The sequence below is a fragment of the Pelophylax lessonae genome, assembly GCF_965119305.1.
Source record: "Pelophylax lessonae genome assembly, chromosome: 8".
Taxonomy (NCBI): Eukaryota; Metazoa; Chordata; class Amphibia; order Anura; family Ranidae; genus Pelophylax; species Pelophylax lessonae.
Window position 1 is genome coordinate 142729456 of NC_138775.1, and position 13740 is coordinate 142743195.

Genomic DNA, 13740 nt, shown 5'->3' on the forward strand with positions numbered 1-13740 from the left:
AGAATACTCAGCCATATACACTACAGCCACAGAATCGGTAAATACACTACATTTACAGAATCAGCATATACACTACAACCACAGAATCAGTGTATACACTACAGCCACAGAATCAGTGTATACAGTACAGCTATTGAATCCGTATATACACTACAGCCACGGTATCAGATTATAAAGTACAGCCATATAATCAGTATATACAGTACAGCCATAGTATCAGAATACACAGCCATATAATCAGTATATACAGTACAGCCATAGTGTCAGAATATAACACATAGACAGTATTAGTATATAAAGTACAGCCCAGAATCAATATATACAGCCATATAGAGTAGGAACACTGTGGCCTAATATGTTGGTACTGAGGCTGTAATGTGTAATCACTGTACCTTCCATGTCCTGCTGCCTGACTATGCATGCACGTGCACCCGCCGCTGGAATCCCCCACCTGCTCCTGCAGCCACCTCTTACTCCTGCACAGACTCTTCAGAGTATCACTCTGCAAGAGAAAGGATGGTGGCTGCCGTGGCCGGCCAGATCATAACTTCAGGATCAGGACATGCGGCGCCCGATTTATCCACCTGCGCGCTGAAATTAAAGAAAAAAATGCCCTCACGGCTCTCACCTCCTGGGCCCCTCAAACCTAGTAGTAGTGGTGGTTCTGCGCTGCTCCTCCATTTAAAGAAAAAAATGCCCTCACAGCTCTCACCTCCTGGGCCCCTCAAACCTAGTAGTAGTGGTGGTTCTGCGCTGCTCCTCCACAAATCAATGTAAAGCTGCCCGCCTCCCCGCTGGGCGGATAGGGACCGAGCACAGCACTGAAGGGGCGGTTCAGCAGCCCTAGCACTGCCCCTGACTGCTATACGCCTACCTATAGGTAGCACCGACCCTGCTCCTATGCAGATAGACGCTTACACAATGTAAAATGTCATGTCACTGTAGAGCTGCACGATTCTGGATGAAATGAGAATCACAATTTTTTTGCTTGGAATTAAGATCACGATTCTCTGCGTAACATCTTTTACATTATAAAAAAAAAAAAAAAAATTGGGATAACTTTACTGTTTCATTTTTTTTTTGTTATTCATTAAAGTGTATTAATTGCGTTTGAAAGACTGCTGCGCAAATACAGTGTGACATAAAATATTACAACAATCACCATTTTATTCTGTGGGGTCTCTGCTAAAAAAAAATATATAAATGTTTGGGGGTTCCAAGTACTTTTCTAGCAAAAATACTTATTTTAACTTGCAAACAACAAGTGTCAAAAAAGGTTTAGTCTTTAAGAAGTTAAATTTCCCTCCTCTGGGCAGACAGAAGGAAAAGATACATTGTATTTCATTGTGTTTATAGTACTGAACTGGGAGACTGATGTTAATAGACAGGAGGCTTTTTTTTTTTTTCTTTGAGAGCCGATCTCTGCTATCTCACAGCTATGTAAACAATGCAGCAAAGGTCATGTTAAGATTGTCGGGAGGAGAATCGAGATCGCGATTTTTTTACTTTAAATCGTGCAGCTCTATGTCACTGTCAATAAAATAATTAAGCATCTGCTCCACTGCAGTGGTGCCTTTCCCAATTCCATGACTTTTCCAAAACCTTGTGGGATTCAGTCATTTTCCAATACTTTTCCAGGCCTGGAAAGTGTCATGTCAAAATCCCATGACTTTTCCAGGAATTTCATGACCGTACGAACCCTGATAACACTATCCTCACTCAAATGAAACCCAGAGACAACCTTATTAAGGAACGCCTGACAGGGTCGCAACACCACTTTGTCCCTATGAATCACCAGGTAAGGTGACTGACAGAACGCAGCCAACTCAGACACATGACATGTCGAATAGCTATTTAGAAAGCCACCTTCTGCGACAGTGAGCAGAGGAAGTTCTCAAATATTCTCCAAGGAAAAGGGATTTGAAGCACCGACTGTACCAAATTGAGATCCCACAGTGGCACCAGGGATCACACTGGAGGAGGCAGATGGCACTCCCCGCACAAAAAAGTGAACCAAGGACTCTGCCGCCAATGACCTTTGGAAAAAATATAGCCAAGGCGGAAATCTGGCCCTTGATGGTGCCCAGAGCCAAACGTTGATCTACACCCAATTGTAGACAGAAAAGGAGAGACACAGAAAAGGAGTGGGGAGATTGCCAGTGCAAACACCCGGCTCTGGATGGTACTCAAGTCCAACTTCTGATCAACGCCCTGTTGAAGAAAGGTTAAGATCCGAGCCACAAAAGAGGATTGAGGACGAGCACCAATCGACCCAAATCAAGAAATCTACACTTTCCACATACGATGTTATATCTTGCTAGAAGACTACTTTCTCACCTTCACCATAGTAGAGATCACTGATCCAGACAAACCTCTACCCCTCAGTAACTGGCTTTCAATAGTTAAAGCTATTAAAACCAGCGACTAAAGCAGGATCGTAGACCAGCCCTTGTGACAACTGGTCTTCTGAGAGGAAGCCCCCAAGGGATGTTTACAGCCACCAGGATGATTGGAAGACCCTCGCTCTCGATTCCTCGCAGGAACTACGGAAGAAGCCTTAGCCGAGGATAATACTGGCCCTATCCTGGCCCTTGGAAGCCTAAGGTGTCTGCCAGAGGCCCCTGTGACCTTGTCACAAACTTCGGTATCCTCCTGTGGAGCAAAACCTGCTCAAGGAGCTGCATGTAGGACTGTTGAAACAGAACTGTCTTGAAGGTGGATACCACCAGACTCAGAACCTGTATGCAAAATTGGGGAGGATGGACATCAGCCGGCGAATCACGGCCTGGGGTCCCTGAAGTTGGTGCAGAGGAAGAACCACCCTGGTCAGACTTAAAATCAGACCTAGGTAAATCAATCAGGACCTAAAAAAAAATAACCCGAAAGGACAAGCTGTCCCCCTTTATGGGTAACCCCAAACTAAATATTTTGTGGATCTTGTCACCAAAGTCATCCACAGGGCCAGAAATCAGCGAAGATGTCCCCCCCCCCACCCCAATAATGGGTGAGGGCAGACCTTCATGCTGAAGGAGTCTGGTCTGCTGGTCCGAGGAAGCTAGCTCTAGGCTTACCCAACCAAGGTTGCTTGGAATCTCCTGGGGAAGATTTAAAAGATCTGCCATTTCCCTTATTCTCCATTCCAGTAGCACAAAATAATTTTCTATGGGCTAAGGAGGGCCCCGGTCTACGAGGCTCCTTCCCTTTCCTTGACTGAAGCATGCCGCCAGGATCTTTCCTAAACCCACCTCATCCACATACCACAATATGGGGCAATACACTGTATTAAGAACTAGGTTATGTAAACTTTTGATCAGGGTAATTTGGGTAGTTGTCGTCATGATTTAGACTCGGTCCACACTACCGCGACTTGTCAGGAGACTTGTCAGCCTGACAAGTCGCGGTCCCTCGCAGTCCATTGACTGCTACAGGACCCGTTCTAATAGGAGCGACAAGTCGCTCCGACTTAGAAAACGGGTCCTGTACTACTTCGGAGCGACTTGCATAGACTCTTATAGAGTCGGTTCACACTATGGCGACATGACTCTGTACTACTTCGGGGCGACGTGTGAAGTCATGTGCACCGCGACTTGGGCGCGACTTGCACGGACTTCACATAATGAATGTCTATGCAAGTTGCTCCGAAGTAGTACAGGACCCTTTTTCTAAGTCGGAGAGACTTGTGTCGCTCCTATTAGAACGGGTCCTGTAGCAGTCAATGGACTGCGACTTGTCAGGCTGACAAGTCGCGGTAGTGTGGACCGAGTCTTAAAGAGTAAACAGTTGATTGATAATAAATTGACTTCAGCCAAACACCAACCACGAGTGAAAGAAAAGTGTGTTATTCATACTCTGAAAAATGGCCAATAAATCAAATTCTGCCAGGGTATGTAAACTTATGAGCACAACTGTATACTCCCCCCCTCTTCTATAGGTACTCAGTTTTTGTCAGTCAAACATCGAAGAGATTGATTTTACGGTACAGTATCTCACAAAAGTGAGTACACCCCTCACATTTTTGTAAAATTATTTTTCATGTGACAACACTGAAGAAATGTCACTTTGCTACAATGTAAAAGTAGTTAGTGTACAGCTTGTATGAGTAAATCTGCTGTCCCCTCAAACCAACACTACACAGCCATTAATGTCTAAACCGCTGGCAACAAAAGTGACTACAATCAAGTTTTACCAGAGGTTCAACTCCGAACAGGTGTTCAGTGTCATATCCAGAGGTTGTCTTTGGGAAATAGACATATGAGTGCTGCCAGCATTGCTGCAGAGGTTGAAGGGGTGGAGGGGTCAGTCTGTCAGTGCTCAGACCATATGCCGCTCACTGCATCAAATTGGTCTGCATGGCTGTCGTCCCAGAAGGAAGTCTCTTCTAAAGATGATGCAAAAGAAAGCCTGCAAACAGTTTGCTGAAGACAAGCATACTAAGGATATGGATTACAGAAACCATGTGCTGTGATCTAATGAGACCAGGATAAAAATTTGGTTCAGATGTGTCAAGTGTGTGGCGACAACCACATGAGGAGTACAAAGACAAAAAAGTAGCATGCCTACAGTCCAGCATGGTGGCAAGTGTGTCATTATCTGAGGCTGCATGAATGCTGCTGGCACTGGGGAGCTACAGCTCATTGAGGGAGCAATGAATGCCAACATGTGCTGTGTACACACTGAAGCAGAGCATGATCTCCCCTCGGAGACTGGGCCCCAGGGCAGTATTCCAACATAACCCCAAACACACTTCCAAGACAACCACTGCCTTGCTAAAGCCACCGAGGCGATGGGACTGGCCAAGCATGTCTCTAGACCTAAACCCTACTGCGCATCTGTGGGACATCCTTAAATGGAAGGTGGAGGAGAGCAAGGTTTCCAACATCCACCAGCTCCATGTCACCATAGAGTGGAAGAGGACTCCAGTGGCAACCTGTAAAGCTCTGGTGAAATCCATGCCCAAAAGGGTTAAGGCAGTGCTGGAAAATAATGGCGGCCACAAAAAATTGTGACATAGTGGGCCCAATTTCGACATTTGGGCTTAGAGGTGTACTTTTGTTGCCATTGGGACGTCCAAGCAGTGTCAAACATGAGGAGTGGGAACAAAGAAAATTCCCAAGGTCAACCAGGTACAAGGAGCTCAACCAAACAACTGGAGCCCACCTGAAAACATTATACCCCCAAAAAGGGAACAGGTCCTCTAAACAGTGGCCTGCAAAACCTTGCGGCCAAAAGAAGCATTCGCGGAATTCCAACACATCCACTTGTAGAATTTTGTGAAAGTGTGCAGTAACGACCAGGTGGCCGCCTTGCAAACCTGCGTCACTGACGCCAGAGGGCCCAGGAAGCACTGAGCGTGCCTTGACAGGGAAAGGAGGAACCTGAGCCTTGATTGAATAGGCCTAAGTCACTGCCTGTCAGATCCATACGTAAATGGTTACAAAAGCAGACAGTCCTTTGAGGCCCATCCGTAAGCACAAATAGGGAGTCTGAATTCCTAAGCTGCCAGGTACACCAAAATTGCCCGAACCACATCCAGGGCATGCAACGCAACTTCCGTAGGATGTTTCGGCCTGGGACAAAAGGGAAGGCAACACATATCCTCATTCAAATGGAAATCAGACAACTTTTAGAAGTAACGACTGACAAGCGAAGAACCACCTTTTCTTTCTGGACCGCCAAGGGGAGAGACAAGATAATGCCACTAATTCGGACACCCTGGGCACAGAGAGGATTGCTACCAAAAAGGCCACCTTCTGGGACAGCGGAAGCCCCACCAGCACATCTGTGGCGTCCGTCAGAGGATCCTGTGACCGTGCCACCACCCTCTGCACCTTTGTTGAGCCAGGACGCCAACAGATCCACCTCCGGTGTGCCCCAACACAACTGATGAAAAACCCCTCCGGATGAAGGGACCACTCCCCTTGATCCAACACCTGCCGACAGATAATCTGCCTGCCAGTTTTCCACCCCCAGAATGTGCATGGCAGAGAGGGCCAAAACAAAGTGTTCTGCCCAACGTAGAATGCAGACTACCCTCTAGTGCCCCCCTGGTGATTGACACAAGCCACGGCTGTGTCGTTGTCCGACTGAATTTGCACTGGACACCCCTCAAGATGATCCATCCAGTGATCCAGGCACAGCCTGTTCGCTTGGAGTTCTAGGACATTTAATCGTTAGGCTGGACTATTCCAGTGTCCAGACCCCCTAAGCGGAGCTGACCCTGGCCCAAGATACCTCACCCAGATAGACTGGCATCCCGTGGTGACCACTGCCTAATACAAGGGGAGACAGGATTTGCCCAGTTGAAGAGCCGGAGAACGAAGCCACTAGATCAGGGACCCCTTTTTTTTTCCCAGCTCAGCCGGATCTAACTCTTCAGAGACTTCAGACACTTATACCATTTGGCCAAGATCTCCCTTTGCAGGGACCTCGTATGGAACTGTGCAAACGGGACTGCTTTGAAGGTAGAAACCATCAGGCCCAGCACCTACATGCAAATCCGGAGGAAAGACCACCTGCTGGACCGCAGGAGAATTGCAGCAGTTTCTGGAGTTTGTCTAGAGGAAGGAACACTCTGGCTAGATCAGAGTCAGACCCAGATAGTCCAACTTTGTTGAAGGAACCAGAGAAGACTTCTGATAATTCAGAAGCCAGACAAACTCCCTCAGTCCGTATAGTGATTTCCATGTTGTCCACCAGAACAGTAGGGGACTCCGCTCGCAGGAGGTGGTCATCCAAAAAGCTCAGCACTGCGATCCCTGCTGGCGTAACAGCACTGGAGCCAACACTTTTGTGAAGACCGGTGGCGAGACCAAAGAGTCAATGCCACAAACTATTACCAGCACTTCCTCCGCTTTGCTGTGGAAGGAGCATTTTCAGACATTGGAATGTGCAAGTAAAAATCCTTGATGTTGAAAGCGGCAATCCCCCTGATGCAGGGATGCCACCACTGTGTGAACGGACTCCATTCTGCACTTCAGTATCTGCACAAAGCAGTTCAGTGCCTTGAGGTCCAGAATTAGACACACCTTGCCCGCTTTCCTTGGGACCATGAACAGGTTACAATAAAACCCCTGAAAGTATTCAAGGTCGGAAACGGGACAATCACCTCCCTGAAGTAAAGGTCTTGCATCACCCCCAAAGAGCCTGTTATCAGTTCGGGGACAGACGCATGTTTGAAAGAGCCTTTCCGGAGGTCAAGAACGAAACTCGATCTTGTAGCAGGAGCCTATCAATTTGTGGACCTACTTGTCTTTCACCAGGGAAATCCAGGGGTCCGGGAACCAGCGAACACGACTTGTGAGTGCCAAAGGGAACCAGTGCCTCCGTCGCAGCTTCAGCTGCGTCCTCCATTTTTAAAGTACCATGCACAGACATGGCCACCAGCGCCTTTACGTGCGTGGCTACAGGTGTGGAGGAATTATCACCATCAGAAAACTCAGGGCATGTGGCCGCAGACCCCACAGGATGGGCAGCAGCGGCAGAATCAGATTCAGGATCTGAGGAGACAGACGAGGCAGGGGAAGGCTGGGTCTTTTTACTAGCCCGCCATCCAAAAGACAACTCCACCCGGGGCACAAAAGGACTCCAGGACCGTCCGTGAATCAATGGATGGTTGAGCCCCAGAGGCCTCTGAAAGGTCAGGTGAGGAAATGTGCTCCAAAGACTCCATGAGGAATAAGGGGACCCCACAGAATGTGCAAAACACACTGCTAAAAGGACACCCCCACCACACTGGTAACACCACCTGGTCGCCAGCAACAGAGCACCCCACGATCTTGCAGCAGAGAGAAAGGCCCACCCCACCAGGCAGGCATCGGCAGCACCAGAATGCAGTGTGTTCCACGTGTGGTTCCAGAAGGAAAGACCCAGAAGTCAGCACCAGGGGATAAGGTGCTACCACTGCCAAAATTGCAGCCCAGAAGGCTCCTCCGCCATGGCTGCCGTTGTTTTCAATGCTGGACCAACAAGGCCGTGAGATAGAGACGATAGAGATTATAGAGACGATAGAGAGAGAGAGACGATAGAGAGAGAGAGAGAGAGAGAGACGATAGAGACAGAGAGAGAGAGAGACGATAGAGAGATATAGATATATGTATTTATATTACAGGCCACAACAATATGGCAGCCCCGCATGGCTCCACAAAGCATCCCTGGGGCCAAAAGCAAGGTAAAGGCGGGAAGGGGGGGTGAGGACCTGGCAGCAGTCCCCCACCCCATTTGGAGGAAGGGGGGGAAATGCCCAGGTATGTTTTCTTGACGCATGTAGGTTTGTGGAAGACTTCCAGGAAATGAAAGGACAAAGGGTATCAAAACGATTAACAGATCAAACGCCACATGGATATAGTGTAGAAGGATCAGCAGCCCTCCTGGTTTATTTGGAGATTAGAGTTTTCTCCATCACCATTAGTGTCAGTTTCAACAGGCAGTGATGACAAATAAAAAAATCTGCAACAGGACACAGCACTCCCGAGAACCAACACAGCACACCGAGCTGCTTTTAGAGATTCACTTTTCACTTTCTGCCCGTGGAAACAGTCATCAACTAGGACAGTGCTCTAGGGGAAATCTCTAAATGATCCCAAAAGGATAACAAATTAAACATATGACAAAACATTACACCCATTAAGTAGATTTACTTTAAATCAAGCAAAGTATTGTGGATAAAAATAACTATCCAGAACAGCCATTTCAGCTATACTTAGATGCTGGTAAACTAAATGAATCACACACTGAAACCACAACAAGATCTCCTCAATGTTCTGAGCTGCACAAAAGCACCACTTTTATTTGGCATAAGCAAAAATGGCTAGATGTATATAATTTTGAACGAACATTCAAATGTCACTTAAAAGCAAATCTTTTGACATTTGATTTTGAAGTAAATATGGACAAAAAAAAATAAACATGTACCGTTAGATTTACAGTGGGTACGGAAAGTATTCAGACCCCCTTAAATTTTTCACTCTGTTATATTGCAGCGATTTGCTAAAATCATTTAAGTTCATTCTTCTTCCTCATGAATGTACACATAGCTCCCCATATTGACGCAAAAACACAAAATTGTTGATATTGTTGCAGATTTATTAAAAAAGAAAAACTGAAATATCACATGGTCCTAAGTATTCAGACCCTTTGCTGTGACACTCCTATATTTAACTCAGGTGCTTTCCATTTCTTCTGATCATCCTTGAGATGGTTCTACGCCTTCATTTGAGTCCAGCTGTGTTTGATTATACTGATTGGACTTGATTAGGAAAGCCACACCTGTCTATATAAGACCTTCCAGATCACAATGCATGTCAGAGCAAATGAGAATCATGAGGTTAAAAAGGAACTGCCTGAAGAGCTCAGAGACAGAATTGTGGCAAGGCAAAGATCTGGCCAAGGTTACAAAAAGATTTCTGCTGCACTTAAGGTTCCTAAGAGCACAGTGGCCTCCATAATCCTCAAATGGAAGACGTTTGGGACGACCAGAACCCTTCCTAGAGCTGGCCGTCCAGCCAAACTGAGCTATCGGGGGAGAAGAGCCTTGGTGAGAGAGGTAAAGAAGAACCCAAAGATCACTGTGGCTGAGCTCCAGAGATGCAGTCAGGAGATGGGAGAAAGTTTTAGAAAGTCAACCATCACTGCAGCCCTCCACCAGTCGGGGCTTTATGGCAGAGTGGCCCGACGGAAGCCTCTCCTCAGTGTAAGACACATGAAAGCCCGCATGGAGTTTGCTAAAAAACACCTGAAGGACTCCAAGATGGTGAGAAATAAGATTCTCTGGTCTGATGAGACCAAAATAGAACTTTTTGGCCTTAATTCTAAGCGGTATGTGTGGAGAAAACCAGGCACTGCTCATCACCTGTCCAATACAGTCCCAACAGTGAAGCATGGTGGTGGCAGCATCATGCTGTGGGGGTGTTTTTCAGCTGCAGGGACAGGACGACTGGTTGCAATCGAGGGAAAGATGAATGCGGCCAAGTACAGGGATATCCTGGACAAAAACCTTCTCCAGAGTGCTCTGGACCTCAGACTGGGCCGAAGGTTTACCTTCCAACAAGACAATGACCCTAAGCACACAGCTAAAATAACGAAGGAGTGGCTTCACAACAACTCCGTGACTGTTCTTGAATGGCCCAGCCAGAGCCCTGACTTAAACCCAATTGAGCATCTCTGGAGAGACCTAAAAATGGCTGTCCACCGTTTACCATCCAACCTGACAGAACTGGAGAGGATCTGCAAGGAGGAATGGCAGAGGATCCCCAAATCCAGGTGTGAAAGACTTGTTGCATCTTTCCCAAAAAGACTCCTGGCTGTATTAGAGCAAAAGGGGGCTTATACTAAATACTGAGCAAAGGGTCTGAATACTTAGGACCATGTGATATTTCAGTTTTTCTTTTTTAATAAATCTGCAACAATGTCAACAATTCTGTGTTTTTCTGTCAGTATGGGGTGCTATGTGTACATTCATGAGGAAGAAGAATGAACTTAAATGATTTTAGCAAATGGCTGCAATATAACAAAGAGTGAAAAATTTAAGGGGGTCTGAATACTTTCCGTACCCACTGTATTCATTAAAGAAATTTCTCACCCTGCTCCTTAAATTTTATCACTGCAGTCGAAAACAAACGTCAATATGACCAATCATTAAGCGGGAAGAAAAAAAAACAAAAAAAAAAAAAAAAACTTTACACATTTTACTGAGAATTTTTGTTCAAAATTCTACCCATCTATGATTTATGATTCACCATAATGTAGAGTAACTTATTGGAGAATATGTCTCCAAGACATTAACATTAGTTTGTTGGAATTTCCCATTGAGGGTTTGTGTTCTTGCCTCCTGGCATAAATAAAAAGCTGAAGTCTCCAGATATCGTTTTAGAAATAGGCAAGATAAAGATGACAAGACTTCCAGTAGCATTTGTTTTAATATCCAACCCACAGCCACACTAATTTAAGAGCCCCATACCTGTGTTATCAGGCATGGAAGCCTGATCTGTGTTACGCTCCTTCTTAAATGAAATGTTTCCCAGCTGCAGGACTCCAGACACAACTCGCAACAACCCTGGTGGGGAAAAAAAAAAAAAAAAAAAAAAAAAAGATACTGAGCTTCATTAGTTCACAAGGCCAGCTAACACATAAGGACAAGTAGGGAGATTTAAAAGATGGGGCCAGTTTTGCATACAACTACAGTTCCCATCTACTGAACAAATCTGAGTTAGGTTAAGGGAGGAGGTTAAGTGTTAGTGACTTTAGAACCACTATAAAGTTGAGAGAAATCCTGTTTTTTTTCCTTTAATGCAGTTCCTGCATTAAGGTAAAAAATTGCCCTGTTGCCTGCCCATTCTCTAAACACCTACCTTCTCTCACCGCTGCAGCACTGTCCCAGACTGCTCACCGCTCTCCTCTTCCTGGTGTCATAGAAGACATCAACAGTAGGTGGAGCCTATGGCTCTGCTGCCCTCACTCTACTGTGAGGGAGAAGAGGCGTGGTCTACCTGCAATGTTTATGGAGGAGGACTTCCAAAATGGGAGAGCTATTGGACCGTTCTGTGTAAGCTCAGTAGGGAAGAAGAATTTTTTTGAATTCCGAATTAGCCTTTAATAGATCAAATCTTTTCTTTGAGGAAAAGCTACTTGAGGAAAAGCTGACATTTGGCTTGCATAAAAAAAAAAAAAAAAAAAAAGGCCATCTTTTTTTTTTTTAAGAGAATACTCATCCACCTTTGTCATTCTTTGCTACATTAGTGCTGTTAATCTCCTGCAGCCTCTTAACCATTTATTTACATGCACTTCAGCAAAGGCTACATGGCATGTCTAAGGTCAGGTTTCTAGATTGTGACACAGTGAACATGCCTGAGTAAGGCGTGTTTTAACTACTTCCTGCCTGGCCTGCCTGGACAGTAGGAAAAAAACTAGCAATCCACACAAAATTGAGAATGTGCAGAGTGCCTCTAAGGCTGTGTTCCATCAGGAGATGGATTGGGGACAGTGGAAGGGGGCAAGGAACAGTGAACACAGGGTCAAACAGCCTTTTTATACAATACGCAGGAATAACCTCTTGGGTGAATATAACAAGCATGCTTTACATCATATACAGACTGATTCTACTGTTTTGGGATTAGTAACACCAATAGCAACATTAACAGGTATTTTTTTTCCATGAATGCTGTAGTTTAAAAGGGTTCAAAAAAGTGGTTAGAAAATCTGTTAAACATGTTAAAATAAAGTTTTAGTAGGTTTACAAATACTTGAAGTGTTTGGGCAAGTATTTAATTGGGCGCTTATTTAATGTTCTCTTATCAAAAGCCCTGTGGTTAACTGTACATCATGTATGAACACCTACCAATTTGCTCATCATCAGGAAATCCCATGATCTTCATTGCTTCCAAAGTCTCTTGAAAAAGATCTTTGTCTTGCTGACCAGGAATTGTAACGTTGCCATTGGAAAGGAAACGATATTTATTGTATGGCTCTAAAAGGAGTTCATCTGCAAGAGAGTTGCAAGTTGCAGCTTAGAACAAGAAGTATTTTGCAAACTTTAGTAACAAGAACAGTTTACCTATAGTTTGGGTTATGAGGGAAGTATATGCCAGGGGCACAATGCAACAATGATCAGTAAACTACTACTGCTGACCAAAAAGCGTATAGTTAAGCAGTAGATCGATTAAAGCAAAGCAATACTGTGAATGTTTTGCTCACATGCTAATGTTTTACTCACATGCTATGGATATACAATAAGTGCCCAGTACCAGAAAAAACTAGTATTCTCTAAAGCAAATCTCAGCCAATCATTCGCTTTTCTTATAAAAAGGTGCTAATCATTTGTATGAACCAAAGGAGGAAAAAAAAAAAACTAAAGTCAGACCTGGAATTTTTAGACCATTTTCAGTGGACGAACCATCTTATTTTCCCCCATATACATAAAGATCCTTACAGTATGCATGCGCACGGTCAGCAGCACTTCAACATTACCTGCCACAGATGCATGTGAATTTTGCATGCAAACGCAAATTTTATGGCAGTAAAGATAAATACAGTTTAACAATCCTTTTCCATGAATGATAATTTAAAGTGTGAAAGCCATTTTATGTATACATAGCCTTACCATTGCTAGTTTGAGCTATTAAAATTTACATAAATCATATTTAGAGTGCTCTTACCAGTAATGCAAATTGTGTTCTTTCTAAGGCTACATTCACACCTGAGCGTGGCGTTTTTTACCGCGATTTTACAGGCGTTTGTGCAGGCGGTTTTAGATTGAATAGAGACCAGTGGAAAACGCCTGTAATCTGCCCAAAAAGAAGCTCAAGTACTTTGAGCGTTGGGCGTTTTGCTCACAGAGTCAAAACGCTCAGATGTGAACAGGGGCCATTGAAATGAATAGGATTCGTCTTGTTGGGCGTTTTGAGAGCTGATCCTAGAGCAGAAAAACGCCCCAAAACGCCTACATGTGAACAGAGCCTAAAGCACCAGTTATATTTGTTTAGGGATTTTAAAAAAACAAATATGGGCTATGGGACCTTAAAGGCATAGTAAACATCTCTGGCTGCACCTTGTGTTTTTCACCTGCATAAAATGTGCATTGATTATGCAGTTTCATGGTGTTAGTTGTTGCCCTGCAAACACATCCTATAGTAGAGTAAATTTTCACATTCCCGTGTGAGCATTTAGTGTTGAAGCGTGGCATTCCACATTACTGTCACAGGTTAATACGTGACCTCTGTAGTGTGAGACCCAACACTTCTTGATAAG

At 44.8% G+C, this 13740-nt stretch overlaps 1 protein-coding gene across 1 annotated transcript in view; it reads right to left on the minus strand.

Moving 5' to 3' along the window:
* The window catches only part of MYH9 (myosin heavy chain 9), a 215191-nt gene that overhangs the window by 111714 nt on the left and 89737 nt on the right, over positions 1 to 13740 (minus strand). The window contains exons 9-10 of the mRNA XM_082266538.1: positions 12332 to 12475; positions 10955 to 11050 (exon numbers count right to left, since the gene is read on the minus strand). Of these exons, the coding sequence (XP_082122664.1) occupies positions 10955 to 11050; positions 12332 to 12475 (240 nt within the window). The remainder of the gene's footprint in view (positions 1 to 10954; positions 11051 to 12331; positions 12476 to 13740) is intronic.